The sequence below is a fragment of the Anomaloglossus baeobatrachus genome, chromosome 1 (assembly GCF_048569485.1).
Source record: "Anomaloglossus baeobatrachus isolate aAnoBae1 chromosome 1, aAnoBae1.hap1, whole genome shotgun sequence".
Taxonomy (NCBI): Eukaryota; Metazoa; Chordata; class Amphibia; order Anura; family Aromobatidae; genus Anomaloglossus; species Anomaloglossus baeobatrachus.
The window spans coordinates 109,310,062-109,333,773 of record NC_134353.1 but is presented as its reverse complement, the minus strand read 5'-3'; the positions used below and the strand labels follow the sequence as shown (position 1 = coordinate 109,333,773).

The window sequence follows — 23,712 nt, the reverse complement described above, 5'->3', positions numbered from 1 at the left end:
CAAATCGTTGATTGGTGACATGTCGTCCATTTCCCCAATATGGTTGCTGGAGCTGGACACAGGTTGTTTGTCGTTCCTGAGGCAGCACATATTGCTATGTGTGACACTCCAGGAACGACTAACAACACCGTACCTGTTTACTCCAGCAATGAGGTGGGCGTGACTTTCATGCAGCTGCTCTCTGCCCCTCTGCTTCGATTGGACGCCTGCTGTGTGGCGTCGCTGTGACGCCGCACGAACCGCCCCCTTAGAGAAGAGGCTGTTCACCGGCCACAGCAACATTGCTAGGAAGGTAAGTACGTGTGACGGGTACTAGCGATTTTGTACGCCATGGGCAGCGATTTTGCCCGTGACGCACAAACGATGGAGGCAGGTGCTTTCACGAGCGACATCGCTAGCTATGTCGCTGCTTGTAAAGCCCCCTTAAGGGATTTATCTCTCCCTAGAACTGAATTCCTAGTAGTTGCAATGACTTGGTAGGTTTGCAGGTGTGCCACACTACTTATATCTTTTAGATCATAGATTAAACAGTGCTCCATCAGACCTTCAGAGCTTGGACTGTTTTTTGTAATCTAATCCTGCTATACTTTTCTTCATAACTTTATCCATGACTTATCTGGTGTGTTCTTTGGTTTTCATGATGCTGTTTAATTCCTTATATTCTGAAACAAACATCTGAAGCTTTCAGAAAACAGCTGTAGTTATACTGTCACGGGTGTGTCATGATTGACAGACAGTCCTGTAGTGTCTGGCTGTAGAAGGTCGCTGCACTTGGTTACACAAATTGCTCTTTGACATTCTATTCTTCCTTCTGTGGTGTAAATAGAAACCTTTGTTTGGAGTGAACTCTTTCCCTTTTAGGACCCTACGGATATCCTCACCTCTCAGGTGCTAAGGGGCAGTGATGAGGTTTATCTCTTTAAATAACTCCATTTCCCCTTGGTGTTTGCTGGTGAAAGTGTTAAATATGGTTTTGAGTGCAAGCAGTCAGGTTGTAATCATCTAGAAACACAGGGCTTTCTTCTTCCCTTTCCTCCCTTTTCGCCATTTCCTTGGCATTTCCACATACCAAATGTGACATTATCACCAGCCGCACAAAAATAAATCTCACGCTCATTTTTGTTTTTTTTATGGATTTCCCGTCACTGTTTTGGCTGAGCGGCTTCAGGGTCTGTCTATGGAGGTAGCAGACGATCAGTCAGCTGTTCAGCAGCAGTGGTGACAGGCTCCCGGTTTTAGACATTCTGTGGGTAAGCAGATCCAGCCTGAATACAAGATTGCTCTCCTAGACAAGTTTTCAGGGGCAGAGACAATTTTTTGGCTTTTAAAGAGGCATGAAAATGGTACTTTAGGCTTACTCCTTTGGGGATAAGCAGCAGTGAGTGGGGATTGAAATCTCAGTGTTGCTGGGGGATCTGCAATCTTGGGCTTTTTCCTTGCCTCATGGCTCTGGTTGCCTCTGGTCTGTGGATGGATGTTTTCAGGCCTAAGGTCTCATCTATGAGGATCCTGACTAAAGGCTGCTTTACACACAGCGACATTGCTAGTGATGTCGCTAGCGATAGCACCCACCCCCGTCATTTGTGCGTCATGGGCAAATCGCTGCCTGTGGTGAACAATATCGTCACACCAACTTACCTTTCTAACGACGTCGCTGTGGCTGGCGAACAACCTCTTTAAGGGGGTGGCTCGTGCGGCGTCATAGCGATGGCACACAGCAGAACACCAATAGAAGAGGAGGGGCGAAGAGCAGCCGCATGAACATCACTCCCACCTCGTTGCCAGAGGACGCAAGAACGCTGTTGTTCGTCGTTCCCGGGGTGTCACACATAGCGATGTGTGCTGCCTCAGGAACGACAAACAACCTGCGTCTGAAATGAGCAATGATCTTTTGAAAATGAACGACGTGTCAACAATCGACGATTTTGTGAGTATTTGGGATTGTTAGCGGTCGCTCGTAATAGTCACACGCAACGATGTCACTAACGAGGCAGGATGTGAGTCACGAATTCTGTGACCCCAGCGACATCTCATTAGCGATGTCGTTGCGTATAATGGGGCATTTATTCTTCTTGGTTGAATGCAGGCTGAGTCACTTCCAACATGGGAATCGGTCAGTGCAGACTTATTGTTCATAATTTTGTGCAGTCCCTCCTGTCTTAATAACAGCACAGATAAAACCCATTGCTATATGCTGCAGCACTTGGCCATGTACTTATCGTGGCTGTTTATAAAAATAAGATTAACCGCATACTGCTTTTTTTAAATTTTATTTCAATAAAAAAAATCATTTAAAAAAGCAGCGTGCGGTCACCTCAATTTTAATACCCAGCCATTATTGAGCCTGACAACTGGGGACTGATATTTTAAGACAGGGGATACCCATGCTTATCAGTAGCCCCCCAGCCTAAAAATATCAGCCTGCAGCCACCCAGGGTTGTTGCATCCATTAGATGTGACAATCCCATAACTTTATCAGACTCTTCACCAATTGCCTTGGTGTGTTGGCAATCGGGGTAATAAGGGGTTAATGGCAGCTCACAGCTGCCATTAAGGCCTGGATTAGTGATGGGAAGGGTTCTTGAGACCTCCACACTCACCAGTAATCCTATACACAAACACAGAAAAATCATTGCTTTTAAAAAAATATAAAAAAACCTTTCTTTCACCAATTTATTAACCCGCAAAAACACCCAGGCACAATCCACACTAAGAGGTCTAACAATGGTTCAAGCTCAGCTACATTTGAATTCAAAGAGAGAGCCATAGAGCATAACTGCCCGCTGTGAGGTTTAGGCAAAGACTGAGCCACGATCAGCAGTGATATCACTTAGGTTATTTGAGATTTCAGCTGGAGGTTCCCATGGCCCCCTACCTGTGATTGCAGATAAACTGACCTGAGGAGACCTCAATGAACTCTCACTGAGTTTACAGACATGCATCTCCTGACAGAAAACAGTTTTTTTTTCCAAGAGATGCAGATTTTGTGCTAAAATTTTGACACCATATTCCTACAACCAATCTACACCTCCTAGCAAAAAAAAAAATACAAACTGCATCACTACCACATTTGTTATGATGCATTGGTGATGTGATTTTTTTTGCCAGGAGGTGAAGATTGGCTGCAGGAATATGGTGTCAAAATTTCAGCACTGAATCTGTATCTCTTGGCAAAAAATGTGCAAAAGCTGTTTTCACGTTATTTTGGTGCAGTTTTCTCCCAGTAGGTGAACATTTGGTGTTGAAATCGGGCTTCAGACATTTCAGCACCAAATTTGCACCTCATGAAAGAAAACTGCTCCAAAACTTTGTCAAAACTGTTTTTGTATATTTTTTGCCAAGAGATGCAGATTTGGTGCTTAAATTTTATACCATATTCCTGCACTCAATATATACCTCCTGGCAAAAAAAATCACATCCCTACTGCATCAAACTGCATGCGGTAGTGATGCAGGGGTTATTTTGCCAGAAGGTGTAGATTGGCTGCTGGAATATGGTGACAAACTTTTAGCACCAAATCTGCATCTCATACCGCATGTGGTAGTGATGTGTTTTTTTTTGCCTGGAGGTGTAGATTGGATGCAGGAATATGGTGTAAAAATGTTACAACCAAATCTGCATCTTTTGGCAAACAGACCGTTTTCTTCCAGGAGATGCAGGTCTGTGAACTCACTGAGAGTTCATTAAGGTCACCTAAGGTCAGGTTACCTGTGATCACAGATGGAGGGCTTTAGGAACATCCAGCAGTGACCGTAAATAACCAGAGTGATGTCACCACTGATCACGCAGCTCACTCAGTCTCTGCCTGAACCTCACAGCGGGCGGTCATGTATATGGCCACTTGGTGTAAATTCAGATGTAGCAGAGCTGGAATTGTCGTGGTATATCGTGTGGATTACATCGGACCTGCAGGGGTGTTTTTGGGGTTGATGAATTGGTGAAAGAGGGTACTTGTTTGTATTTTGTTTCAAATAAAGGATTTTTTGTGATGTTTGTGTTTTATTTACTTTCATTTATGAATTAGTAATGGGGGTTCTCATAGATGCCCCTTATTACTAATCTAGGGCTTAGTGGCAGCTGTGGGCTGTTATTAACATCTTAGTTCCCCGATTGCTACCGCACTAGGGTAATTGGGAAGAGCCGGGTAAAGCATCTGATGGATGCGGCAATTCTGGGTGCTGCAGGCTGATATTTTTAGGCTGGGGGGAGGCCAATAAGCATGGGTCTGACATCTGACAGGAGAGGAGGACTCTTATCCACAGCTTTACACCCTGACAACTAGCTGAAGGGGGCTCTTGTGGTTATTCGCCCCCCCTTTTTTTTCTCTTCTTTTCATCATAAGAAGTAGACTTAGGGCCGCTTTACACACTGCAACATCGCTAGCATTTGCTGGCGATGTTGAGCGCGATAGCACCCACCCCGTTGTACGGCCAATATGTGGTAATCGCTGCCGTAGCAAATGTTATCGCTACGGCAGCGTCACACGCACATACCTGTTCAGCAACGTCGCTGTGACAATCCCTCCCTCAAGGGAAAGGTGCGTTCGGTGTCACCGCGACGTCACTAAGGCAAATCGAAGCAGAGGGGCGGAGATGAGTGGGACGTAACATCCCGCCCACCTCCTTCCTTCCTCATTGCCGGCGGACGCAGGTAAGGTGAGGTTCCTCGTTCCTGCGGTGTCACACATAGCGATCTGTGCTGCCGCAGGAACAACAAACAACATCGTACCTGCAGCTGCAATGATAATTGGGAATGGACCCCTATGTCACCAATTAGCGATTTTGAATGTTTTTGCAACGATTCAAAATCGCTCATAAGTGTTACACGCGACGACATCGCTAACGCGGCCGGATGTGCGTCACAAATTCCGTGACCCCGCATGTAAAGCGGCCCTAACACTTTATGAAAGATGCAGTCACAGGAATTAATTTAATAAGAACTGACTGACTATTGCAAAAAAATGTTTTACTAGATCAGTTACAGGCACGATCTCTCTGACATGAAACATTTCCTCAGAGTGAGGCTATATCTATGAGAAAAGTCGTCCTGCTGAGGAACCTAATTTCAGTGCAAATATATCCTTACAATCTGAGAAATTTGAATTTATTCTGATGTATAAAATTATTTGATATATTTTGGAACATATGCTATAACTATACTCCTGATGACCCTCCACCCAAGGAGGCGAAATGCGTCAGGTAAAATATTGGAGTTAAAATGTTGCCTTGGGCATAAAAGAAAACTGGATGTAAAATCTATACAAATACAGTAAACTACATATCTTCCATTTTGTCCTATACAACCTAAAACCACATATAGTTCTAACATTTATATATGTTTTCTACTATCACATGGGAGATATAGTGTTAAATTTATTTGTATACCTCACAGTAACATATACCTCTCTTTTTTCAGTATATGGATAATTAATGGATCTAGATAAAATGACTTTGTGGTTGATTGCTTTTATAATGAGTGTAAACATTTGACTTCTCATTGATTGTAAAGTTGACTGGTGGAGCGATATAACCATTCCCCATTTTTTGCTGGGGTATACCGCCGGCTGGTCCACTAAATTGTGTACTAATCTGTACTTTAGATCCTTAGGGTATATTCTATATAACTTCTTTTTCATGTTTTTATAACATGTTAGTAATCAATAAAGGTATACATTTTAGGAGTATTTTTCTGTGATTTTAAGCATGGGTCTCACCAGCCAGAGAATACCATCCCCCAGCTGTTGAGCTTTATCTTGGCTAGGTATCAAATTTAGGAGGACCCGCATACTGTTGTTTTTTTGTTTTTTGGGGGTTTTTTTCCCTCCATGTATTTATTTAAATAATAATAAAAAAGTCGCATGTGTGTTCCTCTTGTTTTAATACACAGCCAAGTTAGGCACACGGCTGGGGACTACAGCCTGTAGTCATTGTTTTATCTGTGCTGATATCAATACAGGGGGAACACTACGTCAATTGTTTTATTTATTTATTTTTAACCAGTATAAGGGAGACTGTGTGTGTGATTCCAACCAATCACAGATGCTGTCTCATAGGGTGGGGGCGTGGTCCTATAGCAGTGAGAGATGCCAGTAGAAGGGGAAAACAGTCAAACTATCAGATCGGCTATGGTTCATTGATCTGATTGCAATCTCAGGTGGGATCGGCGAGCCTTAATTGATTGGATCCTTGGCAGGATTGCTCATCTCTAATGGTTAGAGCCTGTCTCGAAGCAGCATTCCATTGCCAGGAAGGCAATCTGAAGGTAAACCATAACTCTTGTGTATGGATGAGCCCATGCAACTAGGAGGAACCACTGCTTTGCATATTTCCACTAAAATCCACCATAAAAATGGGGTTTGCTGTTTTTGTGGTAAAATTTAATAATTTTATTGGAACCTGCCCCTCGGTTCCTAAGCAAAAAGGAACATCTGGGACTCAGCTGACCCTTGTTGGTGTGGGGGTGGAGAATCTGCATGTGTGTTTGCCTTCAACATGTAATTCTCGGTTTGTCCTAACAGCAGAGGTGGTGCTAGAGAGCAAGACTGAGAATATTTCTGTGCTTGTGGGCAGTGGAAAATTAGTTAGCATAGTGGATACTCAGTTTGTGAGGATTCATGGGCTTACTTCCAGTATATCAACTAAACCACTCTCCATCCTTGCCTTATCTCACCACCGTGTGCTCAGGGATGATAATGCAATGTTCCTGCACAATCTGCATAAGACAAGTAATTTCCTGTCACCAAGGTTGGTGAAACATAATCCCGTAGTGAATTTGCAATTCAGGGGAATTGTGGAGTGGAGAAATTGCAGAATTGAGAACTGCTGAAACGCATCCCTCTCTGCTTTGTCTACAGAGACCTACCTGCATTTCTACCTGGGTTTATAGATGTATTTTCAGAGATGATATGTCAGGATTTGCCTCCTCATTATGTATACGACTGCCCCATTAATGTGATTCCTGGAGCAAAATTACCCAAATACAGACTGTATAATCTTTCTGGCCCAGATAGAAAAGCCATAAAATACTACAAAGCTGAATGTCTGGAGAAGGAACATATAAGACCCTCCTCTTTACCCGTGGTGGCAGGGTTCTTCTTCTTTAAGAAGAAAGATGGTGGTCTCTGTCCTTGTTTGGATTTTCGGGAATTGAATCAGGTTACCATCCGAGACCCATATCCTCTACTTCTAAATTCCAGATCAATTTAATCAGATTGTGGGAGCTAAATGGTTATTCAAGTTGGACTTAAGAGTGGTTTACAATCTGGTTAAAATCAGAGAAGGGGATGAATAGAAAACTGTTTTCAATACACCTGATGTACAATTGAAAAGTTTGGTCATGCCGTTTGGCCTAACTAATGCCCCCGCTGTTTTACATTATTTTGACCTTTCTCATAGATTTTGGTGGCCAGGTTTGCATCAGGATGTGGTTGACTATGTGTCTGCTTACAGTATTTGCAAGGTAGCACATACTCATTCTTCTGGATCTCTCTTACCTTTGGCTTTCCCTAATAGACCATGGATGCATTCATCAATGAATTTCATTTCTGCCCTACCTTTGTCTGCAGGAGAGACTGTGGGTTTGGTAGTTGTGGATAAGTTCAGTAAGATGGTACATTTCATTACATTACTGGCACTTCGAATGCCAAGAATCTGGCTCAGATGTTCAGCAATAAGATCGTGAAGCTTTATTGGGTTCCTTCTGAAGTGGTCTAAGATTTGAGAACCCAGTTTGTTTCCAACTTTTGGAAAGCATGTTGTGCTCAACTTTGGTGCAGTTGTCTTTCTCTTCTGCCTTCCATCCCCAGTCAAATGGTCAGACCAAACACATAAATCAAAATTTGGAACCTTACCTTAGGTGTTTTGTCTCTGATAACTAGGAGGATCGGATATCTTGGTATCTAACTTATCATTGGCCAAATTTGCTATAAACAATCATCACCAGGAGTCTACTGGCAAGCCGTCATTCTTTGTTTGAATAAAGTTTTCATCCACAACTAAGTACCTTTTGTGGTAGATGGACTTTGGGAGTTCCTGAGAAGGAGTGTTTTATCGCATCGCTTCCTTCTGTATAGCAAGTGGTTCAGAGTAATTTGAAGCTGATGGGAGACAGATACAAATGTATGGCTGACAAACATTTATGGACAACTCTGCACCTATGTGTGAATAACTGTGTGGTTGTTGATTATTAAATTTAAGAGTCCTTGCTGTATACTGAAACCTAGGTTTATTGGTCCCTATAATGTAATCGCTAGTGCACTATTACAGGTGTGTCACGGTTGACAGACAGTCCTGTGGTGTCTGGCCGTAACATATACTGAGAATAGATTACACCCAGCTGGACTTAATTTACTAATTAGATGACTTCTGGAAGCAATTGGTCACTTAGGATTTTACTAAACAGCATTAAACTACAAGTGGCTGTCACAATTTTCAGGTTTATATTTTTAAAATAATAAGAAAACTATGGATCATTTTCTTTACACTTCACAAATACTTACTGCTTAGTGTTGGAGTTAAACATAAAATTCCACAAAAATGCATTAAAGTTGGTAGAAAAGTGGAAAAGTTCATGGGGTATTGTGAAGACACGAACGTCAATGGGTGGTCTTGTCCACTGGCTTGGCTGTCTTCATAAAGAATGCACGGACCAGGGCTCATTCAACCGAATACTCATACTCCTTCCCTATGGGCAAGTAATACTCAGACAACACAGGGTGAGGGAACCACACACTGGTAAGACTTTATTGGTTCACCAACAGGCAAAAACATATTGTACATTCCCAGCAAGAACACAAAATGGTACAAGTGACGGAAAATCATCCTTCCACTGGTCAACCTAAGATTAGAATCTTCATGACTTTGGAGCTTTCAGAGCCAACTATCCCAGCCCAGCAGCACCCCGTTTTTGGTGGGCACCCACTGAGAAGAAATAGCGGCAGGCAAGCTTAGGAAGCTGACCGAGCACAGCAAGATATGTAGTCAGTCAAACGACTAGTCCCAACCTGGGTTCTCCAAGTGAATTTGTGGGCTCAGTGCTGAGCAGTGAATCAGTTCTGTGAACCTTTAGCTGGAACCGTGGATCCTGGGCTGACATCCTGTAGAATGAATCTTGAAACTGTTATGTGATCCCGCAGAGCTGTAGCTGTAGCTCCATAACTAAGGATATGTAGAATATCTCAAGTGAAACAGTTCTGTGATTCCCCCAGCTGGAATAGTAGCTCCTCTGCTGAGGCCATGTAGAAATCCCACTGGTGACAGAAGCAAGGCCCTTTTATACCACTTACTTCTCAATTCAGGGTATTCGGTTTTACAAGGTTGGTTGGAGAAAGCAGCTCTCTCATTGGTCACTAGAACAATCAGATTGCATAATTTTTCTCGGAACAATGTAGTCAGAAGGGCTGAGGCAATTTCTATTTACAAACAATAGGGCTTCGATCAGTCTCACATAAAACAATAGCTAACTTCTCTTGATTTATCAAACAAAGGAAACATACCTCTGGCCTAATTAAGAACAGTTCACCTCCAACAGAAGTGGCCAAACTCTGAGTCGTCACAGGTATGAATACCTGTTCAAGGCAATATAGTGCCAACCCAGCTTAAGACAACTTAAAATTAAAAATAGAGCCTGCTGAGAGAATAACTGTTGAAAAAATAGCTTGTAAGTCAGGTAACAACGAGAAAAAGTGTAGTTCCTAAAATTGAATCAAAAACTGTTTAAATAATGGGTACGTACAGTATGAGCTTCAGGTAATTCAACTTGAATTCAATTTTCTGCGTTTCAGTCTACTCAACTCTACTTAGTATCAGTGTTTTATGTTTTTGTTTTTTTTTTTTTAATATGAGCCACCTTACTTGTCAGAGAGATTACACCTGAATTCTAGCAGAAATCGCTTTGAAAAGTTGTATTTTTTTGCACAATGCTGATTTACACAAAACTGTTATGCCTTTTGGTATTTTCACACCGATTTTGCTAAGCAACAAAAAAAAATCAGGAGGCTCTGACTACAATGTGACCCCTCTTCAAGACCGGCGCAGTTCACACTGGCCTTCAATAACCAGGACCAAAGCTTTAAAAAGTAAGGGATAGACCCCCCTAACTGATAAGTGCGTGAAAAGTTAAAGCATGTTAGAAAAACAACCTGCGAATTCTTGGGCATATTGATTTAAAGGGAATCCATGGGATTATTTTGGGGCCATTGGAGAAGAGGGATTTAAGATTTTTGGTCCAATCATCAATAAATTGTTTTACTCCATCATCAGGTCGGCTTTACCCTTTTTTCCTAACCATTTTTATTAGAGACTTTTTTTATATGCCTAGTGCTGTCATTTTCATCAATTTACAGTTTCTTGGAAAAATGCATCACATCTACCGAGTACTGCAGTTGAAAGGGCAGCAGTCAGAATAATTTTCTGCTAATGGACGCAATAAAATACTTCTGTTTTCTACCGAACAATAATTAGTTTTAACTAAAATGGATTGCTTTTAGCATGATCAATGAAACGCAGCGAGGGTTGTGTATTTAGCTCCTGTAATTTGTCTGAGAGGGCTTTTAAAACATAACTAAGTGTATTTTAACTTTAAAGGTAATTACAAATAAAGCATATGTCAGACTGCCAATTTACTCCAAGGTGCTTGCTGAATAGGACGCATAAAAAGCTGTCTGACGTTTGTTTTTCTTTCCATAGAAAAAATAATTTCCTCTCCTCCCGAGCACAATGTAACTTTCGCCTTTTAAATGTTTTATACAATTCATTATTAGAAAACATTTTGCATTGTAGAAATGATGCATTTGCTCGCTCACTGACTCCGTTACATTAATTTTTTGCCATCAACTCCCTCCACTATTCGTAGCACTGGAGTGGAAAGAATACCTCCAAAATTGATCACATTAATCTCTATTACATTTTTATTCTGCCACTGCACTATACACTGGAGTTTTACTGATTGAACCCATATTTCTTTGCATGAAGCCGAAGAAATCTAAACAGCAATTATCATTATATCGAAGATAACACTTTGTATTAATTTAAATAATTTAAAAAAAAGTTATACGTCTCTATATCAAAGTTTTCCGCAACGATAATCTAGCAGTGTTTTAAATGAATGCTACTTTTAAATAGCTTTAGGAAATGAGCTGTAAATCTATAAAATAATTGTATCAGATATATTGTAAGAACAAATAGGCATTTAGTCAAAGAAGACAAAAAACTTCTAAGTGGTTATTGACTATTTGTGAGCAACTGCCTAAAGTCTTTATTGCGAATTAAATATAATTGTTTTCAGTATCTCGGTAAAAATAGGAAATTTTTAAAGGTGTCGTATATAGAATATAAGTGCTGGCAGTTTTTCTAAATACAGCAATTTTTTAAGCTTTCAATATATCAGATATTATTAGACATTTTTCTCCTCACTAACAGATATGAGTAAGTATTCTACGAGGACATTAAACAGCAAATGCTATTGAAGAGAATTAAGCCTCGGGTTATGTTAGATTATAGAATCTAAATACAGTACAACTTTTTTTATGTTTGCTCTAGGGCTATATTTACCTTTGAGATCTACTTATTGGCGGAACGTATGTTTCTTTTCGGAGCTGAAAATGCAGAGACTCAGAGAGAATGGGCTAAGGCAATATCTAAGGTAATGCTGATAATTATCTGATAAAGTTAAGCCTTAGGCATTAGCATAAAATAAATTGGCGCTGTTAACAGTAAGCTCTCGAAGGAACCAGCTTTTATGTTTTTAATATATTTATTTATATATGTTTTGCAGTATACTTTATTGTAATTTTTATTTTATCTTTTTTAGTTTATTTTGGTATGCTAAACCTGTTAGAAATTTGCTAATGTCAAAAGATGTTGCAAATATATTCCAGATAATATGGAATTCACGTGTTTGTGGGGAGTAAACAGATTAACAGAATTATACAAATATGTCAATGAGAAATATATGCATATGGTTCAATGAGAAAATTCCCAGAAAAGGTTTCCTAATTACAATATCAAGTATAAGAGTGTATTGTCAAATTCCCTCACAATTAAGTTCAAACTCCTTCCAGGGATGACAAAAGAATAACCTATGAATGTTACATTGCACATTGCACCTCATGTAGTCAGGGTTTTTTCAAACAGAGAACAGGGCTTATCTTTGGAAAATTTGGTAAAATGTAGACAAAATATAAAATCTAACTTTCTAGGATATAGTGTAAAGTGTGGCAGAACTGCACAAAGTGGTTTCTACTACTACTGTCTCCCCTTTTATTTGTCCTAACTATTCCTAACTAATACTTTCCTAATGTACTTCTGCTACCTACCCTGCTACTGTAAGTTGATCTCTCTGTGGCACATAGATTTCTATAATTCCCTTCACTTGCACCATGCTGCATCTGGTTCTACTGTACTCCAGGCAATATATCGGAGTCTGGGCAATACGTCTAAGACCAAAATGTTATTTTATAGATTGTAATTACCAATAAATCCAGTTATTCGACTTTCCTCACTGTGGCAGTACCATATTTATTTTTCTATACCATTAAAAAGTGACATCCTATCTGGGAACCCCTGTCTTTCACGGAGGTGCGTGTATTTACCTTTTATTATTGTCACATCAAGCAACACACCCACCAGTGATTTACCCAGCTCAGTTTTTACAATTCCGGTTTCCAGACCTTAAGGATGAAAGCTAAAACATCAACATAGGAATGTATGCACCCCAGAGAGAGAGGCTTACAGGAGCAGGGTAGATAGCATAAGTATATTAGGAAAGTGTTGGTTAGAAAGACTTAGGATAAATGAAAGCGGGTCATATTAGTAGTGGAAACCTTCTATTACCATTCACAAAGAGAAAAGACCTGTGTGCAAAAATGATATATAGGCCCTCTGCAGTCTAATACTTCATCATATTGCATTATTCCACTTACTTTGGCCTCATTATGTATTGGGAGACTGTGCGGCTGCACAAGTTGCACCAATAGTATGGGGAAATAATGCCTCTTCCAACGGACCTTCAAGGATTATACTGTACCTGTTATAATAATATATAAGCTCAAAGCAGTTTTCATGGTCAAGTTAGCAACCCTGCTAAGTAAGGATTAGAAGTGATATGTTTTTACTCATTTTGGCCCCTACATAGAAATCTGGACTTTGTTGCAGGAGCGGATATGTTGTCATTGTATTAGCTACTGGCAGGTACATTCAGAGCAGAAAGTTAGAAATAAGAACAAAATCAGATCAACATCTATAGTTAATGAAACTCAAAGATGAAGAGCAATGAGGCAATTCAAAGGTCAAGCCAAAGTGCATTGAGGAGTTACACAGCTTGTCAGAACAGAATAGCATTTCAGTAGTGCACCAGGGCTGTACGCAAAAGCTATTAAATAGCGACATTGGGTTATAGGGCACGAGGGATTTAAATAAAGCACATAGAGAGCCTATCTCTTGCTTTTGGCTGATTCTCTAGATCAGGGTTCCCTAACTCCAGTCCTCAAGGCCCACCCACAGTGCATGTTTTCAGGATTTGCTTACTATTGCACAGATGATAATTTAATCACCTGCACAAGTGATGATTCTGGCACCTGTGCAATGATAAGGAGATCGTGAAAACATGCAATTCCCCAACTCTAGTCCTCAAGGCCCACCAACAGTGCATCTCCAAAACATTAGTAAATCTGATCAAGTTGTGCTTGCGATGCCCAACTTCTTTGTCAGAGATATTCAGCACAAGAAGAGGGGCGAAAAACTTTGTTACAAATCTGTGTTAAAACTTCACGATCTACATTACAGTAATACAATTCTAGTTATTACAACAAATGGTGCTAATCTTTAATCGTTACTGTTTAAAATCTTACGGTCAATAATTCTTTATATCTCATTGTTCTTTTCTAGAACTTCATTCCTACTGTAGATGAATATTTAACAGAGTTAGAATTTGATTTAATTGGATGTTTATGCTACAAAGACACATATAGTCTTATGGAATGGAAAGAAAGCTGGTTTGCCTTGGAGAAAACCTGTCTACACTGTACACATGGGCAAGGAGATACTCAAGGAGACATAATATATCTAAAGAAACTACAAGAACTGAGTAAGTATACATATTTCCATATTATCCTATGAATAGAATATATACACTGAACTTGGTAATCTGCAATGGCTGGGATGGCATCCATGAGACTTTTCTTAAGGGTACGGTTGCACTTGCCTATAGCTTCCGATGCGAGAGCATTGGAAGCAATATGCTATTATCCTCTGCTGCGAATGTCAGCTGAAGGTCATGTGACTGTGATGCGATCTTGCAATCCTATCACAGGTGCAGAGAAGAGCGAGGGAGCACTTTCTCCCTATCTCCACCACTGCCTTTCTCTTTGTATATCGCACTGCACTCAGATTACATGCGAGTGCAGTGCGATGTTTCACATGCTTCCATAGACTTGTATGGGGGTGCATGTGCCAATATTCGCTGCCAAATGCATCATGCTGTGATTCGTTCCACATGCGATATGGCATGAGAAATCAATCGCAGATTGCCACTGCCCCAAATTTTTGCACTAGAGTGAAAGTAATCTGATGTTTTATCGGATTGCACTCGCACGTGCAGAACGCAAGTGGAACTGAGGCCTAAAGCAATTTTACAGGATATGGAGCCTTTGGGATTTTTTGGTTTAGTAAAATGCTTGTATTGTGGACTAGTAATCATTTTTGCAATTGAAGTTCATATTAAAGTTCAAAGAATTTGGCTTCAACACATCATACTCATCACGGTACATAGTTGACCGGAGAATGAGTTCGCTGCAGAATGGCGGCAGAGTTTGTAACTCATCTTTTTTTAAGGGGTAAATCAATATTATAAGTTTCCTCTTTTAATGATGATATTGTACTGATACAAATTTTATACATAGAAATGTTCAAACATTTCTAATTCAACTTGTAATATGTCTTTATCCTAGCACAAAGTTCAAATATGATAAATGGAGAAAAGAGAAATGTTGTGCTACTGGTTGAAAATGGAAGGTAATAATTTCATGAAAACATGTTACATTATTTTTGCATAAGGTGTAGAAAACAAATGTGACAAGTGTGAGGAACCATTTTTCACTTTTTAATTAAACAGCCACTATTCCCAAACACGAAGTATAAATATATGCTTAGACAAATGGATTTCTATCATCTAATTGAATTTAAAGTGCAACTAAACTTTCATGCGTAGTTTGATATTTTTGAGCAAGTTAAAGGGAATGTCACTTCTAAGTCTTCTATATGAGTATGTGGGCCATAGAAAGCTGAATAAAATGATTCCTTGATATCTGCAATCTGATGTTTTATTCCTGAGAAATCCACATTTTCTTAATATATACAAAATCTGCTATAATTTATGGGCTGGACACAGAATCAGCCTCCAAAATGTATTTTAAATAAAAAGAAGGAATTACCAGTGTGAGACATGTAGCTAATACAGTACAGTAAAACTGAAGTTTGACTCATTACAAACACATTAGTAGCTGCAGTTCTTACAGCTCTGCTATATTGCAACACTGACAGCATGTGAGAAGAAAGCTCACAAGCTGCGCCCACTAGTCAGGCTCTAGCCAGGAACATGCATATCGCACAACTAATAATATTACTAAATCTTTATTTCTATAGCGCCAACATATTCCACAGTGCTATACAATTCAGAGGTTCATATACAAGTAACCGTTCTAGAAAATACAATAATTGGAGCAAAAAAGACAACCGAGCTCATAAGAGCTTACAATCTACAATGAGGTGGGGGAACAAGATACAGGTGCTTATTTTCAATAACAATCCAGCCATCACAAAGAAATGGGGGATAGATAAAGGCTGCCTGAACCAATTAGCCAATCTTTGAGATGCTTTTGAGTGAGGTGGAGTTTGATAGAGAGTCATGTTGTGAGAAGTCATGAAGAGACTTTAGTCGTGAATTTAATTCAACTAGGGAGTGTGACAGGCCACCCTAAAAAGATGTGTTTTTAGGGGGCGTATGAAGCTGATTAAGTTGTTGTTTGTCCTGATTTCTTGGGGTAGTGCATTGCAGAGGATTGGTGCAGCTCTGGAGAAGTCTTGGATGCGGGAGTGGAAGATTCGCATTAGTGTGGATGTTAGTCGAAAGTCATTCACAGAGCGTAGAGAGCGGGTATGGAGCTGGACAGAGATGAGGATGGAGATGTCACATGTCCACTCTTCTCAGGTCAAAAACCAGCAAATCATTGCAGAGCACATTGTGTGCAATGGGAGGATTCAGTATTCGGCAGTCACATAAAGTGACAGCAGACTTATCATTTTAGACCTGATAACCCCTTTAAAAATTGAAAAAGCCTAGTTTCCAGGGGCCTGAGGGGCCAAAAGACAATGATTTATAGTACACAAAAGAGAAAATCCCTATGGTATCATTCACCACTTTCTCAGGTATTCTACTAGATGTTACATTTCTGCCAACCGTGTTGTGTGCAAAATGACAAAACTGTCCCATCTTCACTTTCTTCTAATCTAGCCAATAAGTTGCCACATTTCTAAAAAGATAGGTAGGGCAATCTAAAAATGTAGTGCTTGGAGGTGAAGGGAGATAATTTTAATTATGATGTAAACCCTTTAGGCGTGGCACTATTAAGTAGATGGAGCACAATGGGTTAAAAAAGGGCAATTTATCCAACAATTTGCACCACAAAACTGAAGTGAAAATTGCAAATGTGACTTTCACTGACTTCATACCATCTCCACCAACTTTTCGAAAAGTATGTGGAATTTGGTGGGAGTAGCAGGTCTTAAAGAGCTGGCCAAGCATTGGGTTAAAAGACTTCAGGATTTTCCAGTGTTTCCTGTAAAACCAGGGGGCATGTGACCACAAGTATATGATTTGCATACTTCTGGCCTCATTCTGAGTAGGCCTGCTCAGCTCACTCGTATTGAGCAAGGCCAAGAAGGTCTGACACATTTGACAGATCACTGGATTTATGCATACTTGTAGAGTCATGTGACCACCCACTCTCACTTGCAAAACCTGAGAATCCTGACAGTGAGCAGTGTGCACACTGTAAGGATTCAGAAATCTGCAGGCACATAGATTAATTACAGGCTTTCCCTCGAACCCTCGACAAACTAAATATTATAAATTAAATTAAACTACTATAATTTGTGCCAGAAAAGCAGCATAAACTATTGCAGAAATGTACTCCAATCCATGTACTGTATATAGTACATTTCTATGTCTAGCACATGGCAGCTAAGAGATGTAATTAATTGAGTATCTTACTCCAGGAAAGTGTGGATCAAGACTTGCAGGCAAAATGGCAGTCTTGTTTAATCAGCCCCCAGAGTCTCTTTAAATGATCTGTTTGAGTGCTTGAAGAAGAGACTGAACTGGAGGAAAATGGGGGGACACAATAAAACCAAGAACATAAAGGATTGGTCATAAATGTTCAAATTTTCTCTCCAGGACAGGAGACAAACTCTAGCGCAGCGCCACCTATTGGAAGTAGCGATCCTAAAAGTTAAATGTGGATTTTTAACAATCCTTTCAATATAACTTAGGGTATATATGCCAGATCAGAATCCCAATTTGCAGACACGGTGTTTCGGGGTGCTTGCCCCTCGTCAGTGCAAAGTATGGGGTGTCTATAAATGAGAATTAACAAGGGATTGTCTGTCCAGAAGAAATTCAAAGGACAAAGGGTAGTGAAGACACTTAGAAAACACTGCCTATGCATTAAAAAAGATTGCCTTTACATTGGGTACCGCAAATGCTTTATGTACCAATATGGCAGTTGAGGCAGGGGCTTTCTATATCCATGAAAGTGAGGCAGTGACCTAGGCGGTTGCTCTCACCAAACAGATTTTTAAGAACCAAACACAAATAAAACACTTTTCAACAGTTTTGGAATGTATTTTCCGGAACATAGACGGTTCTTAAGTACAGACTCTTTAATGTACTGGATGACACCAGCACCGCTATAGGAATCTCTGATTCAGGGTCATGCTCCAAGTGTCTGTTTGACTCCTGCACCGCTGTAGGAATTTCAGGGGCAGAGGTCCACTTAGTGTCCAAGACTCACAACACTGGCATATGTTACTCCACACCACAAGATCACTCAGCACCAGCAGCCTCATCCCAACTGAGACACACCTTGCTGTGCACTGCAAGATTAAATGCAATTCCCCGGATATGAGCCTGTTGCAAGACCTGGACTGGAGAGGGAGTTTTGTGTAACTGCCAGACCTACAAATCTCTAAGAAAAAAAAAAAAAAAGGCTTAACAGGTTTACTTATACAAAATACTCGGTCAATTGGCTTGACCAAGTTCACACTCTATTTTTTATTTTGTGTTGCACTCACAGTGGTGACTGTGACTACAACACACTCCAACAGGTTTCACAAAGTCTCCAAGCACATTCTGGGGGAAACACATTGACCTTCATATGTGACACCTGTCACTGCCTCACACAGTCCAATTTCTGCTTCATACTAAATGGAGATTTAATATGATTATTGGCATGATACTTTAATTGTTTGCTGCTTTGCTGGATATATGATATTACTTGTACAAGTCTGTTCTGTGATGATTACAAAGCATAATAAATTTTGTGAATGGCTTGTACAATACATCTATATTTTATTTTATATTTATACAAATCATGAATTTGTTTCTCTAACCTAATTTTTCCAATGTGCAGGACATTATATATCCACGGACATACAATGCTAGATTTCATGGTCTGGCATTGTGCAATTGAAAAAGCAGCAGGTACAGATGGCAATGCACTACAGGATCAGCAGCTCTGCAAAAACAACATTCCTATTATTGTGAACAGCTGTATGGCATTTGTTACACAGTATGGTGGGTAATACAGACTTTATGCTCAGCAGATTGTTTCTAAATGATATTAGTTATTTGCGAGACGGCTAGAATCGGTATATTTTCAATACGCCTATATCAATTAAAATGAAAAAAAAGTCAGGATGTAGAAACTTGTTGTTTTCTGAGCAATTAGAAGCAACCTTCTGGTTTCAGATCTGCACTGCTGATGTTTGCTGGAACAGGTTGGCACAATAACCGTGAGACCAGAATGTGTAACTTGTCTAACAAGAGTTATTTACAGGCTTTTATCCCTAAATACCCTGCAACATTATGAGCTGGGGGACGGCTTAGTGGAGAAATTTCATTGTTCTAGCAGACAGCATCTTATATTAACACAGAAAAAGCTACATTCAGTGGTTTATCTGTGAGATGTTGCGAGACCCCTACTTCATAAATGGGACGGCTGCCATCTGCTTTGCATTTTTGTGTGTTCATTTACAAAGGAAATGCAACAAAAGAAATTCACTCGTATGATATCAGGATTGACCCTTGTGTATTCCATTATAATAAGTGGTAGACCAGAGAATAGGGTCCAAGAAATGGAAGCCAGAGCCAAATGCCGAGTATTTCAACAGTATGTGCATCCTTACAAAGGTGAAACAGGGAGCTGTCCGCTCTCTGCTCCACCATTCAATATGTTAAGGCTCTTTTCTACTTGCGTACCGCTTCTGATGCAAGAGCATCGGAAGCAATATGCTAATGACCCTCTGCTGCACGTGTCAGCCGAGGGTCATGCGACTGTGATGTGATCTTGCGATCTTATTACAGGTGCGGAAAAGATGGAGGGACTACTTTCTCACATCTCCTCAGCTTCCTGTCTCTGCGTATATCACACTGCGGTCGGATGACATCTGAGTGCAGAGCTATGTTTCACACACTCTCATAGGCTTGAATTGGGGTTCGTGAGCCATGACTCACTGCAAAACGCAGCACACTGTGATTGCACCGAGAGCACAATTCGAGGCGAGAGTTAACAGGAAAGAGGAAACTGCCTCATTGATTAACACTGGTGCAAGTGCAATCCGATTTTTTTTTTTTCTTTTTTTTATCGGATTGAACTCGCACATGAAAATCACAGGTGGAAAAGAGCCATAGTCTGAGTCTCTGCACAGCAGGCACAATATTATCAAAAGGTTGTATGACACCCTGGACTAGCCAGGTAGTCACATACATACCAACATACACACCTTCCACTCTAGACAGTTACAACAGTCAACCAAAAACCCTTGTGGCCTCCCTCCAGGGTCTGATGTCCACACCAGGTGGGGCGGAGCCAGGCGGTTGGTCCCACCCACCGAGGAGTTCACAGACCTGGAGGCGAGAAGAGCAGTAGATAGAGTTTGGAGGTGAAAGTAGGAGGACACGGACTTCAAGTGTCTGGGTCGGAGCCCAAGCACCGACAGCAAGGTTGGCAGATGGTGGTGGCCGTCTGCAGGAGGTAGTGGACCTCTGCAGAACCGTAGGACCCGGGGTCAGGCGGTAGTCTGCCGGTACCGAACCGGGGAGCGGAGTGAAGCTAAGCACACAGGCAGGGCCATCGGACCCCGACCAGGCTTGGAGCCACTGACAATAGTCAAATCCTAGTGTGACAGGAACCCCAGGGGTTTCCCAACAACCAAGACCCGACAGAAGGAAACAGTCCACACCGAGAGGATATACAGCCACCGCCACAGGCTAGAGATCCAAGGACCAGCGCCTGCGGGCAAAACGGGCTCCTACGGCACCTATATGCCGGGGAGCAGACTACCGGTGGGCAACCACAGGAATCAGAACATTCTAAAAGGTGCAGTGAAAGACAGCCACCATCAGCCGTCCGGGGAGAGCACAAAAACACTGCAGCCGGCTGCGGGACCCGTCCATCCGGCCATTTGGTTTACCAGAGACTTTGTCATTGATTTTCTGAGTGAGTACACCAGTGCCGTCTGGCACTGTGCCGTGCTGTCCCTGCAACCCTGCACTCCAGCCATCCAGCCTCCCCGTATCACCACCGGGCCCCGGGATCGCCAACCCCTACCCACGGAGGGGACAACATCCCAGCTGCTCCCTACCATCTCTCCCGGGATCCCCGTCACCAGCAGCGGTGGTGCCATCATTACCACGTGCCGTGGGTGGCGTCACGAACTCTCTCCCCAAACAAACCATCCACTGTTCACTCACAGGTGAGGAGTGCAGCTCGAGTCCCCGGGTCCGGCCCACCGCTCAAGCCACCAAGCAGCAGCAGAAGCCCCGGACCCGAGCGTGGCGAGCGCGTCACCTCCGCCCGCGACAGTTGCGCCTTCTACAGAGGGAGCCTTAGCACACACGTAACACAAATTGATCTCGCACATTGATGCAATAGGGGTGGGAAAGTCATTTTTTTTAAAAAAAATTCTATCAGTACATGTGTAGGGCACTCTGCGGCCTGATAATGTGTGTGGGAGAACTGTGGGGGAATTATACTATTAAGGGCTCATTATGCGGATATTACACAGTGACTTTAGGGGCAGTATAATAAAATATCTCTGTGGAGGCATCATACGGTGGAAGGGTTATTGTTGGGACATGATATTGGGGAGAGGTAAATTTGGGATCATCATACTATCTGAGAGTTTATTGTGGGAACATCATATTTTTGGTGTGTCACAGTAAGTAGGAGGGTAAAAGAAACCGCTTCCAGTAGATGTATTCAAACAAAATCCAATCTTTAATGAATATCTTTAAAAAACACAGACTTGTAACTCTCCCATAATATAACAGAAATCCATAACTGGAATAAGAATACCAAACGCATTTCGATCAAGAGTGTCTCCCCAAGTCAAAGATCAGTCTTCATCAAAACGTTAAACCAAAATGAATGGAATGCACAGCAATAAGCTGTGAGGGTGCTAGCCCATAGAGAGCATAGCTATGAGGAAGGAAAGGTATGGACCAAAAAAGCATTCAGCTCACATACATAATAATACAAAATTTGTTTTGTTTTTTTTTTTACCATAAAAAACATTCAAAACCAGAAAACCACCATCATGTCTATTATAAGGAAAGAATACATGACATGACATAATAATTGAATCCAACAATATCCAAAACACACAGGTGCAGTATTTGTACAATATCCCAATAAAGTTCAAAAAGTTATTGATCCAAATAACCCATTATCTCAGATATCCGTACCCATGTGCACTACATAGGTTGTGTTGTCCAGAATCAATAAATAATAATATGAAGTTTGCTTTACCATTTATTGGACTGTCTAAAATCTTTAAAGATTTGATTGCTGTACCATATATAATACTTGCTGATGTTACGCTTTATTATATATTGATTCTGGACAACACAACCTATGTAGTGCACATGGGTACGGATATCTGAGATAATGTTTTTTTTGGATCAATAACTTTTTGAACTTTATTGGGATACTGTACAAATACTGCACCTTTGTGTTTTGGATATTGTTGGATTCAATTTTTATGTCATGTATTCATTGCTTATAATAGACATGATGGTGGTTTTCTGGTTTTTAATGGTTTTTAAGGTAAACAAATTAATACATTTGTATTATTATGTACGCTTTGTGAGCTGAATGCTTTTTTTGGTCCATACCTTTCCTCTTGATCGACACGTGTCTGGGGCGCTTATTCTGGTTATTGATTTCTGTTATATTATATAACAGTCACAAGTCACACAAAGTGTGTTTTTAAAGATATTCATTAAAGATTGAATTTTATCTGAATACATCTACCGGAAGCTGGATCTTTTACCCTTCTATTGTGTAACACACTGGAACAGCAGCAGAATTTCGTGCTTCCAAGATATCGGAGACAAAGATGTCAATGCTGGGGTGAGCTGGACTCTATATTCTTTTCAGTGTCACCATCAGTGCCTCATAATTAGAGATGAGCAAACCGGTCGCGGTTCGGCTCAAGGTCGGTTCGCCGAACGGAGCTCCCGTTCGAGTTCGGTTCGTCGAACGTTCTACGAACCGAACTCGAACTGCATAGGAAACAATGGCAGGCAATCACAAACACATAAAAACACCTAGAAAACACCCTCAAAGGTATCCAAAAGGTGACAAACAACTCACAACACAACACAAACACATGGGAAAGTGACAAGGACAAATTCTCATGCGAAAACAAAACAGCGTTACGAGGAAAAAGAGGACGAGACACAGATATAGGCATGGCATGCCCTTCTAAAATCATGTAAAACACCGCAAGGTGACTCCAAGCGGAGTCTCCCTTTTTTCCAAAAATTGGGCCACACAGACACCCCTTCAGTGGCAGCACTTGTGCCCCAGTTGTACACTTCACAGCTAGATTTGCATCAAGCACATTCAAAAATACGCCATACTTAACCGTCCCCAGGATGACACCGGGGTAGGTAGCAAACTGTTTCCTGATCCCAGCTCTGTTCATCTTGGATCATTTTTAAAAAACACAGCATGCAAGGGTTACTCCAAGCGGAGTCTCCCTTTTTTTCCAAAAATTGTGCCCCACACACACCCACCCATTCAGTGGCAGCACTTGTGCCCTAGTTGTACACTTCACAGCTAGATTTGCATCTAGCACATTCAAAAATACGCCATACTTAACCATCCCCAGGATGACACCGGGGTAGGTAGCAAAGTCTTTCCTGATCCCAGCTCTGTTCATCTTGGATCATTTTTAAAAAACACAGCAAGCAAGGGTTACTCCAAGCGGAGTCTCCCTTTTTTTTCCAAAAATTGTGCCCCACACACACCCACCCATTCAGTGGCAGCACTTGTGCCCTAGTTGTACACTTCACAGCTAGATTTGCATCTAGCACATTCCAAATCCACAAGCATTTACTCTCCCCAGGATGACACAGGGGTAGTAAATTCCTGGT

General features: G+C 41.1%; 1 protein-coding gene across 1 annotated transcript in view; it reads left to right on the top strand.

The window, feature by feature from the left end:
* ARAP2 (ArfGAP with RhoGAP domain, ankyrin repeat and PH domain 2) overlaps window positions 1-23,712 on the top strand; it is a 494,936-nt gene that overhangs the window by 270,501 nt on the left and 200,723 nt on the right. Inside the window, exons 17-20 of the mRNA XM_075346952.1 lie at window positions 11,538-11,640; window positions 13,884-14,082; window positions 14,945-15,008; window positions 18,683-18,846. Coding sequence (XP_075203067.1) covers window positions 11,538-11,640; window positions 13,884-14,082; window positions 14,945-15,008; window positions 18,683-18,846 — 530 coding nt within the window. The remainder of the gene's footprint in view (window positions 1-11,537; window positions 11,641-13,883; window positions 14,083-14,944; window positions 15,009-18,682; window positions 18,847-23,712) is intronic.